Raw genomic sequence first — 20,250 nt, 5'->3', positions numbered from 1 at the left:
GAACCAAAATATAATAATTTAAAAAGAAGTGTATGTAAAGTAATCGGGTCTTTCTATCTCTTTTCCTAGGTGCATGATGGCTTTCCATTGCGACAGTGGAAGGTGACTGTGGAGGTACCTGCGAGTCCCGAGGAGGTTCTGACACGAGTGCTGCGGGAGCAGGGCCACTGGGACGAGGACCTCCTCGAGAGCCGGATGGTGGAGACCCTGGATGAGAGGACAGAGGTCTACCAGTATGTCAGAAACACCATGGCTCCACATCCCACCAGAGACCACCTAGTGCTAAGGTAGACCTCCTCACCCCCCGTCTGTCTCACTTCTCTCCTTGTCTTCATCATTTTCGATGTTCTGCTTTGATTTATTGTTTTTTAATCCAAACTCTTTACTCTCTACACCAGAACATGGGTAACGGACCTGCCAAAGGGAGCATGTGCACTGGTGTGTTCATCTGTGGACCATGAAGGCGCACCTGTTGTAGGCGTTCGTGCCAATGTCCTTATCTCGCGCTACTACATCGAACCCTGCGGAGCAAACAAGTCCAGACTCACACATATTTCCAGGATCGACTGCAGGTGAGTGTGTGACGGGAGCGGAGACAAATTGGGGATTAGATTAAGGTCCAGTCTTGTGGTCGTTCGATGTCTTTTAGCTGATGGCACAATGAGCTAACACCATGTATCTGTCGTTTTTTTCTTTAGGGGTCGTTTCCCAGAGTGGTACAATAAACTGTATGGACACCTATGCGCTACTGAGGTGGCGCGGATACGTGACTCATTCACCGTGCCCATGGAAAAATAAAAGAGCAGTGTGCAGTGTGGGCAACAACAGACTGAAAAGCTCTTTTAAACCCTGGACTGCTCGAAATGACTCATTCCACCCATTCCAACAGGGAGGTAGATGGGGTCCAAGCCTCTTTACACTCACATTTAAAGGACAAATCCTGGATCCTGGATTGAAGGACTTTTTTTTGCTCTGATTTTGTCACAACAGTCTGGTGTTATCATTTTAAAACTGTTCTGTTGGGGCTCTCAGTGTGCTGCCAAGAGGACTCATGTCACACAAACATTTATCTGGGCCAAAGGACATAACGTTGCTGTTACGGGATGTGAGGTTTAAACTTTATCCAAAGGGTGCTATTGCTTCTGAGAAGCAAAGTGGGATTCAACGAGTGTGTGTGTGTGTGTGTGTGTGTGTGTGTGTGTGTGTGTGTGTGTGTGTGTGTGTGTGTGTGTGCGTGAGTGTTCAAATACTAAATACATATTCCTCGCACTGGTTTCCAGTGGCAGCATAATGTGTACATACAGTATTCCATTCACGGTAATGGTTTCCGTTTGCCTTGTGTTAGTCCCTTTTTTCCTGTTACAGCAAAGCACAGGAGGAATAGTAGACAATATTATGGTCGGTTGATTGATGAATCCATGGGTGAAGAAAGATGTGAATGTGCTGGTAATATGCTGACTGAGTAGAGACAATAGACAGGATATAGTGAGATGACAGGTGGCTGATACAGAGGGTTTTAATATTTCAGTAGAGGAAGGCAGAGAATGAGGCATGAAAATTGGTGGCTGGATCACCAAAAAGAGAAGGAATGATAAAAGAAAGGACCTAATTTACTAACATACAAATAGATGTCTGCTCAGTCTCTCAAGAAAAATTCTAATTCAGTGAGCCTCAGCGTATCATAAGCTTGATTGGGAGTTTGGAAGAAATGTGGCCAAAATGAGTTACTATGCTAGCAGGAATAGTGCAAAAAGCCATTTATCCAACAACTTTGAAGAACAGTAAAAGCTTATTAAGGAACAGTATGTGACCGAGCCTCAGTGTCAGAGACAGGATCACATTAACAATATTAAAATTTAAGACCAACAGATCTACAATAATGGACCAATTTTGGAAAAAGCTAAGCTAAGTGGCATCCCCATATTTTGCTTTTCCTCACTATTAAAAAAGTTAGAGGTGGTGTTGTTAAGAGCACAGTCAATTCTCTTTTTTTTTTTAATTGTTGTAGACTTTGCATCACTCAAAAATAAAAAAAAATATTAATGTTACAATGATTTTGATGTACACAAGAACCGAAAAAAAAAACCTATGCGTCGTTCTAACTTGCAACAGAAACCTCTGGCTAGTCCTATAAAAGATGAGAAGTAAACAGAGAAAAAATGGTCCTTTTATAAAGGTGGAGATTTTACAGGTTTTACTGTAAAGAAGAGGGCAGAATGAATGTTTGATTTCAAAAGGAAGGAAAACTATCTTTGTGTAAGCTTCTTGCTCTGTAGCTCTGAGATTTAGGTCCTCACTTTCTTTAGAGATAACATAACACTCATGCTTCAATCTGAGGGCTCGCATTTGTCATGTTGAGTTGTAGGATTAATTCACTAAGCCATTATTCATATCATAAATGTTTGTACCTTTAACTGTGTCTCCGCCAAATAATAACGCATGACATTGACAGTTAATTTAAAACAAATATATTTATACCTCAGATATATGTTTGTTTTGTATCATACCATTTTATTTTATTTTATTGTAAATGTTTAGCTTTGTGTTACAGAATTGAACAAATGTTTTATCTTTTTTATTAATATTATTTCTGTACAGGTTAATCAAAGTGCACTATTAAATGTATTAAAAGAAAAACAAATGTGTCGTCAGAGTTATGTAATAATGGGTATGCAGGGAGAGTTTACTGTCCAAAAAGTTGTAGCTTTGTTCTGGTTCTGCTCTTTAAATCCCTCATAATCTCCTCAGTCGTTTGTTTACACAACAGTTTGTTTCACCTTCTCAGATCCAGACTAACTCTGGATTTCCCTCCTCCCTTCCTCTCACATCCACTTTTCTCCGTGACTTAATTCCACACCAATAAATCCATGACTGGGCCAGAGAGATGATGAGCTGGGTGCAGTGGGTATCAACCTGCTTGGTAGATGGTGATCTCACCCGTGGTCTTGCTTCTTACATAAGAATTTCATATAGCAGAAAACAATGGGGTCCGTTGTATCGAAGCTGACCTGGTCTAGACCCAGCAGACTCAACGAGAAGGGGGTGGAATTATGGCGACAAAAAAAGAGGGGTCCATGGGTCAGAGTGGGGGACTAATGTACCCCTTTATGTTTTTAATCACTTGACAAAACGAGAAGTGTCTATCTGTAGGAGGAAAAACATCTTCACAGAAATGTCACGTGCTGTACTTGTTTTGTTCACGCTTATCCAAACATTGGAATTATTATGATCTATAAAGCTGGACAGTGTATTTACATAGCTCGAAGACGGGGACTTTCCAAACGTGTGCAGTGTGACAGCAGAAACAAGTGTTAACTTGACTGAATGCCCACGGCCAAGACGATGCATTTACATTCTGTGCTGGCATAGTCACTTTGTGTACCCTCTGAGAGAGATTAACCAGGGACACACACACACACACGCACAAAACCACAGATGTATATGTGTTCTTGCCTTTGAGTTGTACATTGTGATGTACATTCAACAGATTTGTCTTGAATAATATCGACCTCTATAAGCAAATTCTGTTCTCTTTTTTCTATTTCTCTTCTCCTGTGAGTGCGTGCACTCAATCACTCACTCAAATGCTGATATGTTTTTTGCATGTACATTTGTACGTTTTTTTTTGCTGGGAACCCAAACACCTCTGGGAGATTATGCAGGGCCAGATAAGGCTGACCAAGAGTCAGCAGCGGGTCTGCATTCCTGCACCGTTGTTTGAGAATCAGGCGCAGAAGGTTTCCCACATTGATAAATGAACACAAACATGCAAGTGCATGCTTGCACGTATGTGTGCATTTCCCCATTCCAGTTTGTCAAGAATTTATCAAAAATGCTTCTCTCAGTTTGAGACAGGACAGTGGGAAGGTTATTTGCTGGATTCATACCAGGTGTGCTTTTTGAATTCTTATTCTATGTTATATATTTAGAACTGTGGATCTCCTTCCTGAACCAGAAAACATAGCAGCACTATTAGTCTGATGACAACAGGCTTCAACCAACTGCAAAACTAAAGGATGACAAACTTGTGAAATTATGCAAACAATAACAATTTTCTCAGTCTACTTGCTGTACTCATTGGTCTTCGTTGCACATTTGACAACCCTGGCATATACACAAAACAGTTTGCACCACCAGCATTAACATGCCTAATGTAGATTGTTTTATCGTCCACACCAACGTGAGTAGTGAGTGGTTGTGCCAAATATCTGACAGGAACTCTGGGTCACATATCTCCATGCAGACTGGAATTCTCTGATGGATTACTTGTGGTATTGTTGTGGCAACAGAAATTATTTGTCATCATGATAACACTGTGTTTTAAGAGTCAACATGGAAAAGAACGACAATGTTTCTACAGTTGACCTCATATAATTCCTCCTAATATCTCGACATATTCCAGAAATTCCAAAGGCTGCAAGTAAAGTTTGTAAGAAGGAAAAAACGGATCTGTCTGTCCAAAAATTGAGGTTGGTGTATACGCATGAATTCAATGGGCCCACACACACACTCTCATACACATAGTCTAGTTTTTTTCCCTAAATGATGGCAGTCGTTGAATGTACCACCACGTACATCCTTGTCTGCCTGTGGCTCAAGATGTTCATCTTCCGTCCATCAAATGTGTTCTCTTTTAACATGTGTGGCACTTAAGAGATACAAGGCATTGTCACTGCTGAAATGTCTCAGGTCAAACACAAGGGGTCACTGAACTGGACAAGACCCAAGTAATGTCTGTTTTACAGTCCGACACTGTCCTCTGGTGGTTGTGTGGAATAAGATTTGCATGTTGAACCACAACATAGACTTCTCTGCATTCTTCAGCCCCCATATTTACTGGGTAAACACATAACACAAATACATTGCTAAAAAAAAATCACCTGCTTTGTTGTGCAACCATACGTGCGTTTGCAAGCAGGTTTGCTGTGTCTCCTAGCACAGTCTCAAGAGCATGGAGGACATACTAGGAGACCAGCCGTTGCACAAGGAGATTTGGATAGGGGGCATCAACATAACCACAGGGCCGGTATCTGCTACTTTGTGCGAGGAACAATAGGAGGAGCACTGCCAGAGCCTTACAAAATGACCTTCTGCAGGCTACTGGGGTGCATGTTTCTGACCAAACTGTCAGACTCCATGAGGGTGCCATGGAGCCATTCCCGACCTCATGTGGCCATAGTGTCTAGGTAGTTTCTGGATGAACAGGGGCCTTGAGGATATTGACTGGCCCTGACCTAAATCCCATTGAGCATCTATGGGACGTTATGCATCGGAACCATTCCTTATTGTACCAAGCACCACCACAGTGAAACAAACCCAGGAAATACAGGGAATGTAAGGGGACAGTTTATAGGGTCCCTGGGTCCCCTCTAGCTTCAGTTTTTCAGCTTTTGGTAAAGTCTGATTGTCACTGATGATAAACCCCACATTCATAGCCCCAATAGCAATAGCACTTCTCTGCCTGTCTTATTATTGGAGTAATTGGATGCTATAGCCACTAGAGGGCACTGCTCTTCCACAGTACACAAAGCTGCATTAGGTTTCACACAAACTTACCTTTGGTCTTTTACAACCCTTAACGACATTATTTCCAAAGTTCTCCATAGCACTATACATTAAAAAATAGATGAATGAGCATCATCATTGGTAGAAAGACTGATAATTTTTTTCAATGTGACTTCACAAGATAAGATTATATGCAGCAGGCCTGGTTTAATTCACAACAAACCAAAATAACTGCTACCCGTAAAGGCTCAGATTGGTGAAGGCTAACTTTGACATATTTGATCAACATAGTGTTTACTGGAGAAGTTTTAATGCGGGACATTATTTTGTTGTTTTTGTTATTTTTCAGTTTGATTAGCTTTTTCTGCTGGTTTGACTCACTAGGATGTCATAACAGTATTGTTTTGATTTTCTTGCAGTTAGATAACACATTTCATGTTTTTCTTTCATTTGTAATTAGCACACATAGCACAACATGTGTTTCCTTAGAGGTGTTTTTATGACCTCAAGGTGGAGGCTATATCCTGTTTTATGGTTATTATAGTAGGCCTCTAATTACTATTTAATAACTCACAGTACAGTTTGGATTAGTGCCCTTAACATATAAAAGCATATAAAAATCTTTTGTTTAACCTGTTTATCAAATTTGTTTGTCAAATTTATCTCAAATAATATTTTTTTTTCATAAAAAGAAAAATAATTTAGTTGACCTGTTGTTGAGTCATTTAAAAGGCTTGTAAAAGCAGCATCAATACACCATTATGTTCTTGTAAGGTCATTTGCTTTTGCCATTTTAATTATTTCTTTGACATGTTACTAACTTTAGTTTCTGTGTTGTAAAAAGACTGCACGAGATGACAGGTGATGACAGGAGGTGACAGACATGTAACATGTCATGACAGCAGATCAGCAGTAAACATCTCTTGTGTCTAAGCTTTACTGGGCTTTGAAAGCTGGATTGGATCCAAGGACCAATCAGTAATGTTGGAGCTTTAGCCTACATTATGTATATTTACATATATCACTGAAGAGTTATACTTATAAATAGAATAGAACTTTATTAGATAGATAGATAGATAGATAGATAGATAGATAGATAGATAGATAGATAGATAGATAGATAGATAGATAGATAGATAGATAGATAGATAGATAGATAGATAGATAGATAGATAGATGCACCAGAGTGGAAAATTGTAGAACATGTAGCTGTAAAAAAAAAAAAAAAAAAAAAACAACTAGTAACATGTAGAAGAAATGTGGCAACAAGATAGCACTGAGTCAAAAGTACACAATAGTACACAAGTACATAAAAATAAACATTTGGTGATTGTAATTCAAAATACAGGCCAGTGGCCTTATCTAAGAAGCAGATTTATATCTTGATAACTGATAACCTGATAACATCACTAACCAACGTGGAAGCTATTCAAAGTTAAAAGGCTAGAATGGCTTTCGGGGGATCTACTTCGATGTCTTTGTGTGTATTGCAGGGTTTAGGAGCAAATGACTTAAAAATGAGATGCAATGTTTTTTTATTTCAGAATCAGAATCAGAATACGATTTATTGCCAGGTAGGTTTTTACACATACAAGGAATTTGTCTTGGTGCAATGGTGCTTAAAATATACAATCACACAAAAAATAAATAAAAAGAGAAATATATAAATCACACAAAAAATATACAAGTCACACAAAAATCACACAAGAATAAAGTACTTTTTAATAAAAGTTTAGATAAATAAAGATAAGAAAGATAAGAAAAGATAGGAAAACTGCACAGAAGACGGGAGTGCATTAATGTAATGCATATATACAGGGTGGGTATGAGAGTCAGTGACAGTGGACTAATATTGAGAAAGTATCAGGCAAATGTGTTCAGAACATGTATTCACAATCATCGATACAATACCAGACAAACTATTCACTCTAAGTCAGTGCATAGATTTTTCTTTTTTTTCTGCAAAATGTTCTGACACAACCGTGAGATATACAGTATTCAGGGCACCAAAAAAAATGAAGGCTACCGTGTAATATGTGATGGAAAGCGACAATAAAAACGTAGCGGACACTGGTTAGAACACACGCTAAAGCAGCTGAAATAAATTACATAAAATTTCAATCAGAAGGTGTTACAAAATCTTATTACACAACCAGTTCTGAAGGGGGTTTTCTAAACAGTTCAACTTGCAGCTTTCCAACCGACTGATACACATATGAGAAAGAAGTCACACGTTTTTCTTCTATGTGTTTATACTTTATTGTTTTACATCAGAGGTTTTGCAGCTGCAGTCCGGTTCAAATGGGAGCGCTGTAATCTGGCACAGTCACTTAACTTCACTACGTCTCTTCCGTAGTTATGAAACTTTCGAACGCACGTTTTGTAACCCAGACGTTCTGACCAATCACGGCACTCGAAGGCTGCTCACGTGACGGTGTTTTTTATGTAACAAACGGGTGTCTACGAGAGAGTCGTTTCCTCATCGCTGTCCAGGACCGCGGCAGCTGTAGAAATGAATAGACACGTTAACAGAAGAAAATCGAAATCCACATAACATTTTCTCTGTCTTTATTTTGACGCTACAATGTCTCTCCAACAGCAAGTGGAGGACGCCACCGAGGAGAGAAGCGGCTTCTTCATCGGCGCTGACTCGGACAACGTCTCGGAGGAAGAGGAGGACCACCATCAACTTATACTACAGAAAGCTAACGCTCTAGCATCGGAAAACTGCCTCAAAGAAGCCATTGACTGGTTTTCAGTGGCTATGCGGTATGGACCTGTGCGCCCGGAACAATTAAGCACTTTCGTGGACTGTGTCCTCCGTAACTTTAAGAGAAAAGCGGCAGGGCCAGAAGCACCTTCGGGCCAGGGTCGGGATGCAGGGCACAGCGGCTCTGGGGACGATATGTTTGACTGTCCCAGCTGCCATAGCTTTCTGGGTGAACCTGTGACCATAGCTTGTGGACATTCGTATTGTAAAAGGTGTTTACAACGACCGCTGCTCTCCAAATGCAAGCTGTGCCGTGAGGCTGTAACGGGAGAGGAGAAAGTTAATGTGACTCTGTGCGGACTTTTAGAGAAATGGTTCCCCGACGAGCTGAAAAAGTCGAAAACGCTGTGTCAAGTGGACGAGCTGTGTAGACGGAAACGCTACGAAGAGGCCGTGTCGCTAGCAACTGATATTATTAAGTGTGGTAAGTTGTTAACATAACCTTACATCCATGTTTTAAGACGAGGGAGGTGTTTCATACTAGTGCGCATGCTCAGTTGGGGGTGTTGGGGAATATCTAACGTTATGTCTTATTGAGACGTTACCTAAGTAACCCCATGAAGAAAATAGTGTATAGTAACGTTACAACATGATACAAGATTAGGTTTTGTTTGTTGTCAGTGGAGCCCGAGGGGTGTAAGTAGAGTGAGTTCTACTGACCAACATTTAGAAAACACTCCCATGTACTGATGCCAAGTTCCTCCTATGGGCTGTGGTGTAACCTGCTTACGAAATTTCACAAGCTGAGCATGCGCAGTCGGTGCCAGTTGCATAAGGCAGGTCATGACACACTGGGACAGGTTTTGTAACTTATAAAAAGGGGTGGGGGGGGAGGGTATTTGTATTTTGTAATTGTTATGGCTGCTACAAGCCAGGGGTTTCATAAATGTTTTAAAAGGGAATGAATGCGCGATTTGTGGATCAGTTTAGGAGGCAGAGGATGGTGGTCCAGATCTGGTCCAGATACACATGAGTTAGCTTTTGTAACAGATCCTATCGTTATGCAATGAGAGAAACTAGGCTACTTCTATCACAGTTGATTTATAGTTAACAAGCTAGTGATGATGGATGTTTCTGGCTGCTGGTGCAAATCCCAGTATTTGCTGTGAAAGCTCGCATAAGCAAAGTGAATGAAATATGCTACTTTCACTAGCAACAACAATGGTCTGATGTGCCCTTAAGCAAAGCATCAAACACCCAGCTGTTCTTGTGAAGATGACCTCAAGTTGGAGACTGCCTGCATGTTTACTGTGCAGTTACTGGGTATAAAGGATGGTTATAATGGCCTGTATTACAGTGGGATTTCATGGTAGTAGTAAATGATGTGATGCATTGTAGGTATGGCACTGCCTTGCAGGATAAATATTATTCCCTGTTTTAACTTCAGAACCTCTGAATCCCAAATTACCTCTAAACCATGGTGACTTTCCTTTTTATTAAGCTATGTTATGCTATTGTATTCATGGGTTTACAAGATTTTAAAGGCCATTTTAATTTATTGTTGTCATAATGTGGTGGTTGGCAGCCCCTTTGTGCAGCAATATCTGATCTCCCATACCTTGACAAATAGTCTGGTGGCCTGACAGTATGACTGGGAAATTGTTCTGTAACTTTAACCTGGTTTATGGCAGCTAATGGAAACAGCCATGGTATGTGGGTCAGTGTGATATAACACATGTAAAACTTTGCTGTATCCCTATTGACCTCTGCTACTTAAACATTACCTGCAGGATTTTAAGGACAGATTTAATCCAAACTACAATGCCACAGTTAAGAGGTATATATTGGTTACTTACGTACCACATTTACGTTGTATTTTGCTACTAGCAATATTTTCATTAGGACAACCTGCTGTGTTCCTGCATTGTGTAACTCAGGTGGACTTATAAAAATAGTTAACCAGAGTCCACTGGTAAATGAATGGTTACTGCACATACTACATAACTGTAATGTCTGTGGTTTAGTTCTGGGACCTTTGTTGGATGTCACACTCTTCTCTCTTCCCTTGTTTCCTCTCTGCCTCCTCAATATAGGCTGACCAGTTAAGGTGAAAATGCCAAAAATAACCTTAAAGAAAAAGCAGTTACGAGGATAACAGGTGTCGCACCTTCCGACAAGACTGTCACTTGACATTGGTTAAGGATACAGAATGAGGTCACTGTCACTGTGATGTAGTCAGACCACCTGTTTTGGACAGTGCTGGCCCTCAGGGCTGCAGATATTAGTGGGCGCTTCACTAATGTTGTGATGTCTAGACAAACTACCTATGGCCCTGATCACATTAGTATCTGCCGTACATCAGGAAAATGAACTAAATCTCATGTGTCTCAATGAGAGGTAATAAATTACTTGGATTGATGGTGTGCCATATGCTGAAAAATTGCTACTCTCTCCGTGGAGAAAATTTTACTTACTGAAGTTTTGATGGAACGCTGGTGAACTTAATCCACTGGTATAATTCATTATTAGTCTGTAATGTCTGCAGGGCAGACTGCTTCAAAAGGTGGAGACTTGCTCACAACAGATTGACATATTTGAATGCCAAATGCCTGATTTTCAAATGAATACAATGGCCTGGTTTATGTTTAATTATTATCCCAAATAATTGAGTTGTTTTAGGCTTCTTAGTTGTTTGCTATAGTTTTTGAGTACACACCAGTATTTGTAGCTCTTGTCTCCCCTTTAATACAAGTTTCCATTTTGAACAGAAATATAAAATTCACTGATCTCTTGCAATTATTTTAGGTTGATGCAACGTATTTTTCTTTTGCATTGTTGTTAGAGAATCCAGTGAGACAGTTAATATATATTTTGTCTTTGTCATCTGTTGATGTAAAATCTGACTTGCAGGAAATTACAGATTAAAAAAAAACAACTTGTTTTGTACCAATGCAAGAGAAGAAAGTAGAAAATATTGTAGGTTTGCTCATTTAAATTAGTTTGATGTAGTGATTAGTATGGTGCTACTTCTGCTATGGTTCATCACATAAAGCTAACCCACAGCTGAGAATGATATGTTTAAACTAAAATGTTGTGCTTTCCAGTGTTCAAAGACAAACATTTTTATAGCAAATAAAACATCTACTCCCCCTTTGTCTCTTTCATCACGTCTCTTCAGATCCAGAGACGACAGCGGTAGCACGACTGTCTCGAGCGGAGGCGTACATGGCTCTCAAACAGTACCGTCTGGCTTTGGAGGACACAGAAGTTTGTCCCGGATCCAGTTGTTCTGCTGAAGTAGGTCACTCACTAATACTGCAGTAATTTGTCATTCTGTGCTACTGAAATTTAAGTTTGTATTGAAAATCTATTCTATTTAGGCATGTGGTCTTTATGATGAAAGGATTATCACTGTCCGATATGATTATACCAGATTTAATGCCAGGTATTTTGTTGGTGCTTTAAGGATAGTGTCATTGCCAGGTTGTGTACGCATGTTCATGTGTAAGCACTTGGTGTCCGAACATTACCAAGAAACGGTGTATTTTAAGACTGCCGCCCCCAAAGCCAGAGACTGGGAGCACCTAATTTGTCGCGTCATTCAATTATATGCCAGATAAGAACGTTTATTCATACATTCATACAGGTCTTGGAAGCGTTTATTGAATCATAGTAGATACAAATGTTTTATTTGTAGTGATCCTATTTGTTTGTTTACAAGACCTATTTTTAACGACCTCCTTCTATTTTTAATATTGTATAAAAGGCCTTCTCTTCGGGTAAATAAGTTATGAAAGAGTACCATGACTAAATAAGGTTTTCTAGACCACAGCTGAGAATGCAGTGATTAAGGTCAAAGCCATTAATGAGTGTTACATCAGTAACAGGAGATCAAATGTCTGCATTGAAGCCTAGGATATTCTTCATTTGTGGTTCAAAGTATATCGAATTATCAGAATTGGTAATATATTAAATTACTGAATAGCATAGAAATCTTTCGCTTGTGTTTTAGAGGTTTATTAGGAGTTCTGTCTGGCTTTTTTAAAAACAGCAGCATTATTTGGATCCAATGTTTTATTAAGATCCAGGCATACTAGATGCTAGTACGGAAGTGTGATTTATTGCTTTCTGTCCTTTCTGCTCATTCAGGCTGTGTTTAGGAAAGCTATGGTGCTGCATGAGATGGGTCAAGTGGACGAGTCTCTCCAAGTCTTCCTCCAGTGCCTGGCTGTGGACGAAGACTTCCCCTGTGCTAAAAGACAAGTGGAAAAGGTGAGAGGATTTAAGAGAAAGCAGTCATGATTAGTCTGCTGGCAGCCTGGGCAGAGAAAAAGACAAAGTAGTAGACTCTGTTGTCATCCGAAAGTCTGGGAGTCAGTTGAGTTTAGGTCACTCACTTTTTATGTAAGTAGGTTGGAGGAGCTAGTGTCAACACATTGTAAGCCAAAAGCTTAAGTCAAACTTGTACCACTGCTTCAAGCTGTCTAGGTGCAGTCTCTAGGTGCAACTGTTTGACTGGATAGCTGTGACCATAATGATGTTCATTGCACAAAGGCATTTGTTTTGTTTTTATTGCTAACACCTGCTGTTCTACTACATTGACTTAATGGACCTGCCTCTTTTCATGACACCGATCTTAAAAAGCCACTTAAGCTTTATGACTAAATAAACAGTTTAACTGGAAACAAGGTAGAGATGCTGTTTATAAGCATCCTGATGACAGTAGCCCTTATATTACTGTGTGTTTAATAGGATTTACACCGTGCATTGTCCTCTATGCATAGAAAGTGTGTCTTGAATGTGCTGACTGAGATTACTCACAGTGGTTATTATTATGCTCATTCATATTGATTTAAGAGCTATTATTGATAAAATCTTATGAGCATTTCTCACTTGTTATAGTTTGAAAACAAATTTTACATACAGCACTACAATACATACATATATTGTGGTTACATAAGAAATGAGAAATGCAAGGTAAATGTAAACACACATGTTTTAAAACATACTATTTTCTCAGCCATTAAGATTGATTGAAAGATTGAAGATTATCTCAATTAGGATCATCTGTCATGGTATAGATTGTTAGTCGATGACTTTACAGAAGACAGCGTTGTAGTTACATAAGTGACACACAGTGAACTCATGTATGCAGTACTACATACTGTACATTTTCAGAATAACATCAGAGTTTATTACCATTCTGTGATGAAGCGATGTTACTTTCAGTTGCACATACTGCTCCAGTTTTGTGTATTTATATGTGAGTCATCATTGTATAAGGAAGCATATGTAATAACATTAGTCATCTCCAGTTTTTGCTTTAAATGACCTGGAGATGTTCAAAGTGTGTGAAATTGATTGGACCTCTTGTAATAGGTTGCCGGTTGTATTGACATCCCTATCTTTATTCCTGATAGAGACACTGCTCAGGCTAGACATAAACGCAGGACAAGGCAACTGTCTGAACAAAGTTTGCTTTCTCTTTTCACCTCATATCTCCTTGGACATTATCATAACCAAGTTATGGAATTTGATTTATAGTATTATGTAGTTTTATCTTTTTCAATAACCCCTTTGTGCAGAGAGGACATCAAATCACCACACACTGTATGTTTCAAGCCTTGAAAATGCTTAAAAATGATTAGTTTGAACCCACTTATAGGACACAACACATGACAAATTCAAACATAATTTTGCCACTAAAGTCAAAAAGACTTCTCAAAACCTTTCCACAGGCTAATATTGTGCTAACAGTGGAAGCCATGGCTGTCAAATGGTACAAGATGTACTATAAGGTTAATTTATGTGATGTAGAGCAATATTCAGTTTACACCAACATCTGGTGGTTAGATTGAATTTTATATGACACCATATACAAGACTCTACCCTTATGATTATCGATGCAGTATACGACAAAGATGGACGCAGACATCCATGTTTGCATCAATTGATTACCCTGATATTCATCTTACCCCTGAGGAGATCAGCTTTCTAAGAGAAATTGTAATTGCTTTTTACAGATTCTGTGTGACCTGCTGTCCCCAGCTGATGAGAACGTCAAGGTCGGCCTGAGGGAAACCACACAAAACACGTCACCTCACTTACGCAGTAAAACCCTTGTGGCTGATGCCCAGGCTCAACCACAGAGCACAGTCCAAAGACAACACCAGTTCCGGGCCGCCTCGGCACACCACCATCTGGACAACCAGGAGGTAGTAGCACACTCAATAATTGTATCACCTAATTTATCAATGAATTGATTCAATATTTTCGTTGCCACATTTGTATAAAGAATCATTATCATCTTCTTACCCTTCTGCCTTCTGTCTTGTTATTCAGAAACGCTGGGAAAGCCTGGAGCGGCCTGGTTTGAGCCGAGCTCATTCGCTACGGATGCACGGCTCTAGTTGTGGTGAGGAAGGGCTAAAGAGAGTTTGCTCTGCTCCTCAGCTGGGGGACCAGGACAAGGGGAGCCTTCTGAAGAGGAAGTTGTCAGTGTCAGACACAGAATCTTGTGTTGTGGACAGTGGAAGTAGCAAGCATAAAAAACAAGGTGAGTGCCCAATCCCACCATTGTATTGCTCTCTGTTGGTCCCAATGTATTATATTTTAATTTCCAAATTTTGCATCTTTTGTCACACCAATATGTATAACTCAAAACATATAATAGCAGTAATGGTACATAAAATTAAGCTTAATTGGACACTTTAATACAGGCCTTGCCAGAATAATGTACTGCTGTGTTCTGCTGTGTCTATTACTTATCTCTATTATTAATTAATAAGCACATGTTTATATCCCAACAACATATAAACTTATCCACCTAGTATTTTATTTATGGCAGAGAGAAATTAATTGTGAAATGCTTTCCTCTCTCTGGTTGACTTAAGGTATGACGAAAGGCTCCAAACAACAGGCTGCCAAAGCTAAAACTTGCAGAAGTGTTCCCAAGGACCTGCTGGACCCCATTGACTTGGAGTGCTCTCTCTGCATGAGGTAAGGTCATACAGTAGCAGGCGACATGCACGCATTTACCATGAAGTTTACATGCCAGCTCACATTTTACACATATAAAGGACTAATCATTGAGAATAAACACTTAAATGTTTCATCTCTGTGATCAATACAGGTTGTTCTATGAGCCTGTGACTACGCAATGTGGCCACACCTTCTGTAAAAACTGTCTGGAACGCTGCTTGGACCATACACCCCAGTGTCCCCTCTGTAAAGAGAGCCTGAAAGAGGTGAGAGACCAGTTGGTATCTACTTAATCTGGATAAAAAATCTTTGGCTATCATTGTGCTTTTCGTGTTTTTATCATTCAACTCATATCTTGCTCTCTCCAGTATCTAGCATGTAGGAAGTACATGGTGACGACTGTCTTGGACACACTAATCAAACAGTATTTGAGTCAGGAGTGCGCAGAGAGGACTAAAACTCATGTGGAGGAGACCAGAGAACTTTCTGAGTAAGTATTTCTGTCTGGCCTGGTTAATGCCAATAGTCATCATCAGATGTTTCGGCATGCCGAAGAATAATGGGGGTTCAAACGGTCTAAAATGTTTTTCTCCTTCTTTGCAGCCTGACGAAGAATGTGCCTATCTTTGTGTGTACCATGGCTTACCCCACCGTGCCTTGCCCCCTGCATGTCTTCGAGCCACGTTACCGCCTCATGATTCGCCGCTGCATGGAAACAGGCACACGGCAGTTTGGGATGTGCATAAATGATCCTCAGAAAGGGTGAGCATGCAGGATTTAAAATTGCACCTCTCTGTATATCTAGAAAAGAGGTTCATTTAAGATCATCCATCATTAATTGTAAAATACACCATGATAAAAAAACTGCTAAATATGTCAAGCAGGCAATCAACTGCTCAATTGTCTAAATAAACTATTGTGTCCATCCCTGTAGGTTTGTAGATTATGGCTGCATGCTGACCATCAGGAGTGTCCATTTTCTCCCCGACGGAAGATCAGTAGTGGACACCATAGGAGGAAAACGCTTCCGGGTACTGTCCCGAGGAATGAAGGATGGATATAGCACTGCTGACATTGAGCACTTGGAGGATACCAGGGTAAGAATCTCAGTGACTAACATTTGAATGATATTCTTGACAGTATGTTATAATCATGCTCTCCCCCAAATTTTTGACATTTTTAAATAGGAAAATAGGAAACTACCTTTCAGATTAGTTGCCAGTTCTTTAGGAATATATTTTTAAGTTTAAACAATCCAAATGTGAATGATAGGTTAATTGTTTCTTTTCTATTAGGTGGAGGACAGACAAGAGCTAGAGAGACTACAAGAGCTGCATGATGCTGTATATGAGCAGGCCCGCGACTGGTTCCAGAACCTCAAGATCCGCTTCCACAACCAGATCCTGCAGCACTTTGGACCAATGCCAGAACGAGAAGCTGACATCCAGGTAAACATCCAGCACAGTGCCCCTCTACTTCCATCTGTAGAGATTTGTCTATTCCTCCCCAGATTAGTTTATGTAACTATATTGTAAACAGAGTTCTTAAGGAGTGTAATGTTAATTACACTTAAAATATTAAACATCGCTGTATAGTGCATGCTGCAGTAGACTGTAGACTGTAGCAGGAGTGTTGATGCCTGAGTCACAGGCAGAGCATTAGACCAAATGTTTGCACTGGTCTTTGATTCTGTTTAAACAATAGAAATATATGTTTGCCTGTGGTGGTTCCCTTGCATTTGCTGTCTTTGCACACAAAAATATTTAACTTAGTTGATGCATATGGGATTAAATGAATAACTGATATTGGCCTTATTTGTAATACTGTATATCGTGAACAGTGTGAAGAATTCAAAACCGAGCTTGTGGTTATTTAGAATTAGTAAACTGGAATGTGATAACATGATAACGTGGTATTATAGTAGTGTCAGTTTTGGTCAGTGTGAGAAAATAGTCTGCAGCAGTGAGTTGGCAGCGTATCACAGCTAAGCAGAGGGTAGTGTCTGCTAAGAATCAGAAGTCATTGTTTACCTGCCTGCCTCCAGTACATGTGGTTGTCACAGCCGTTATTACTTAATCTGACACTGCGAGACCCTGTAAATTGTTAGTCTTAAACTGGATCATCTCATGACACACTTGCCTTTTGGGGAAACCCACATCACTATGGATTCACCTGCCTCTGAGGTCTTAATGCGGGAACACAGTTGTTGTGTGTGCTCAGCCCTGGCTCCGACTCACAGCCTGCAGCGCTGAAAAGGATTACAGCACCGCTCTTAGGACAACCACAGGGCGGAGTCTATTGACAATGTAGGCTAAAGAGCTTTATGGGTGCTTCATACCTAATCCCACCGGTCCTGTTGCGTCACAGGAGTGTCATGAAGAGAATCCCCAACTCTGCCATGTGCACACACACTAAAACAGCGAAGCATTGACCATGATTTTTGGTGGTGTTGTTTAATTTCTGACAGTAATTATTTGGTTAATGTAATCTAAAATGTAAAATGTAGTACAGACATAGCAAACATTCACGTCAAAGTGCTAAGCACATTTTGTAACTGGCTCAGACTAGAAACAGGGATTTTTTTCAGTGGTGTAAGTCTGACACAGACATGCATTCCTCTGGCAGATTACCGTAAAAGGTCATATATGTTTGAACTGTAGAGAATGCCAGTGCATGTGGTTGTCGATACAAAATGAGAATTTCACTTAATTATCAATTATTCAACTGGACTGTTTAAGTTCAAGACACTGGAAGGCTTTAACTCTGACGCAGCTACAGGCCTGTGGTAACTGCAGGATCGTTAAATAGTTAAAAACATATTATTTTGTCCGCAGATTAGTTTGGGTGATTGAACGGCTGAATGGATTTCCTTGCAGCTCTGACAAATCATGTCAAAAGAGGGCAGATAGGAGAACAGTGAGGCCTCTGTCTGTTATATGAACAAGAATGTAGCGGGACAGTTACACAGGAGCTACGTAGGTACTGGTTGGACCTGGTATTGGAATTGGTTGGTCCTGAGTAGTGATTTGCTACACATGATAGAAAAGAGTCATTTAGGTTCAAATGTTGACACAGTTGTTTCTTTGGGTTGGGAAAAGGGAAAAACTGTTTCTATTGTATCTATAATTAAAACTACAAACATCCAAAAAGTTCACTTCACCTTCTAGACAGTAAGCTGGTCCATGTGACTCAAATAATATCACGGGTCTTGAGAAAGATTTTTGGTTGTGAAAGCAACGGTCTTATACTGTTCCTTCTCTCTTTTAGGCAACTCCTAATGGTCCAGCTTGCTGCTGGTGGCTGCTTGCTGTTCTGCCTATCGACCCACGCTACCAGCTCTCTGTCCTCTCTATGACCAGCCTCAAAGAACGCCTGGTGAAGATCCAGCAAATCCTCACATATCTGCAGAGCATCCCCAACAACTAGAGCTTCCTCATCTCATCACCACAAACATCCTTTGGACTTTGAAATAAAATTCAAGCAACCTTGAATCAACATCTCGCCAACTCTTCTCTGCCATCCGGTTCCTTCAACAAGACCCCTTTGTATTAAGCCTACACAAGATCCGAGCAAAGCTAAAACATCCTTGAACTGTGGATCACTGAAACCAGAGATGTGAGCAAACCACCTCAGGGATACTTCCAATGACACACATGATCTGTTTGTGAATGTCAAAATTATTAAAAAAATAAGACAAATGTAACAGGAACTATTCTTATCTGCTCTCATTGTTAACACAATTCTTTTTCATAAGAGACCTTCCTCAAATTATGTTTTTGAAATGAGAAGAGCAGTTACAGTTCCACCCTTGAGGCTACCTTCTTTAAGGACAGTGCTTATGGAGCTGAGGAGAAGAAGGCATCATCATTGTGTTGCATCGTCTGTGGCGAAACCACTGAAAAGGAGTGGTTTTCCTCCTGGCTGGAAGATGTGTGTTATTGTAGAGGAGGGTTGATGTGATTCTGTGGAACAAAATCCTAAATGCTGAAAGTCAAAAAAGTGATAGCAAGATGTGGTTTGGAGGAACCACCGAGAAGAGATTTGTGCAAAACCAAGTGCAACTTAAGGCTGGTGTATGTGTGTATGTGTACCAAACACTGATGAAAGTATTAATTGATCTCTTCTAAGCATCAAGTTTCTTTCTTACTCATTTCTCCCACATGCTTACCACGCACAACTTCCATCACTGCCTCTAAGTAGTGGCAAAAAACCTTCCTGTTGTCCTTCCCAGCATTTTTCACTGTACGTTTCTTCCAAGTTGCACAGAGATCGTTCATTTCATCCCTTGTAACACTGGGTCCGATCATGCGTGGCCCTGAAATCTCATCTTATTTCTATGCTTTTTAAACACTTTTCAAACACTTTTCTTCCTCTCACAGTTAACCTTAAGCTGTATGGACTATCTTCCAAAAAGATGTGTTTCTTGTATTATTTGTCTCTCCTCTAAACCAAAAGATCAAGCTACCCATAGAATTAACTTAAAACTGAATTAATTTATAAGTAAAAAATATATTTGTACATTCTGACAATGTGTTTGTATGAGAAATTCTAAGGGGGTCTTGCAATATTATGACGGATCAAAACAAGACAATAACAGCATGTATGCAGCCAGTGGGTTAGCATTATTCTTCATTCTAAGCTGCTCTTGGTTTTCTTGGAGGAGAGAGGACGGTACCAGCAGTGCTTCAGTAGGGACTGCATTTGCCTTACACCATTTTGCATTGTGATTTGAATATCATGATGCATTGGCTTGGTTACCATTCCTTTTTGCCATTGTATGAAGTAAGTTTTAATTCTGTTGTTTTCCCTCTCGGTTAGTTCGAGGCATCATTTGTTGACAGTGTATAAAAAAAATCTGAAAGAAAGTTCAAGTCAAGGCTGTTGTATGTAAATCATCTGTGAAAAGGCTTTTTGGACAGATCTTGCTTTTTGCTCAGTTTTAATTTATCAATTTGAATAATAAATGCACTTCTTTTTTCAACTTAAGCCTCAGTGTCCACTATTTCACCAATCAAGCAATCAGTTGCAGCATACTGGAGCTTTTACCTCACAGC

General features: G+C 39.9%; 2 protein-coding genes across 5 annotated transcripts in view; both read left to right on the top strand.

The window, feature by feature from the left end:
* dlc1 (DLC1 Rho GTPase activating protein) overlaps positions 1-1,236 on the top strand; it is a 75,832-nt gene extending 74,596 nt beyond the window's left edge. For all 4 annotated transcript variants that reach the window (XM_051383654.1, XM_051383653.1, XM_051383655.1 and 1 more), the window contains 3 exons: positions 70-287; positions 399-572; positions 699-1,236. In XM_051383654.1, coding sequence (XP_051239614.1) covers positions 70-287; positions 399-572; positions 699-798 — 492 coding nt within the window. In that variant the 3' untranslated portion in view covers positions 799-1,236. The remainder of the gene's footprint in view (positions 1-69; positions 288-398; positions 573-698) is intronic.
* Positions 1,237-7,946: 6,710 nt separating this feature from the next.
* lonrf1l (LON peptidase N-terminal domain and ring finger 1, like) lies at positions 7,947-20,177 on the top strand. The gene is made up of 12 exons (XM_051383657.1): positions 7,947-8,699; positions 11,394-11,512; positions 12,365-12,487; positions 14,239-14,430; positions 14,558-14,771; positions 15,109-15,214; positions 15,348-15,462; positions 15,565-15,686; positions 15,800-15,958; positions 16,131-16,293; positions 16,492-16,644; positions 18,464-20,177. Exons 1-12 carry the CDS (start codon positions 8,090-8,092, stop codon positions 18,620-18,622), a joined length of 2,235 nt encoding a protein of 744 aa, XP_051239617.1. The 5' UTR covers positions 7,947-8,089; the 3' UTR covers positions 18,623-20,177.
* The last annotated feature ends 73 nt before the right edge of the window (positions 20,178-20,250 follow it).

This window comes from Dicentrarchus labrax, unplaced genomic scaffold (assembly GCF_905237075.1).
Source record: "Dicentrarchus labrax unplaced genomic scaffold, dlabrax2021, whole genome shotgun sequence".
NCBI lineage: Eukaryota > Metazoa > Chordata > Actinopteri > Moronidae > Dicentrarchus > Dicentrarchus labrax.
The sequence above is the reverse complement of the archived record's forward strand: the minus strand, read 5'-3'. Positions and strand labels throughout refer to the sequence as shown.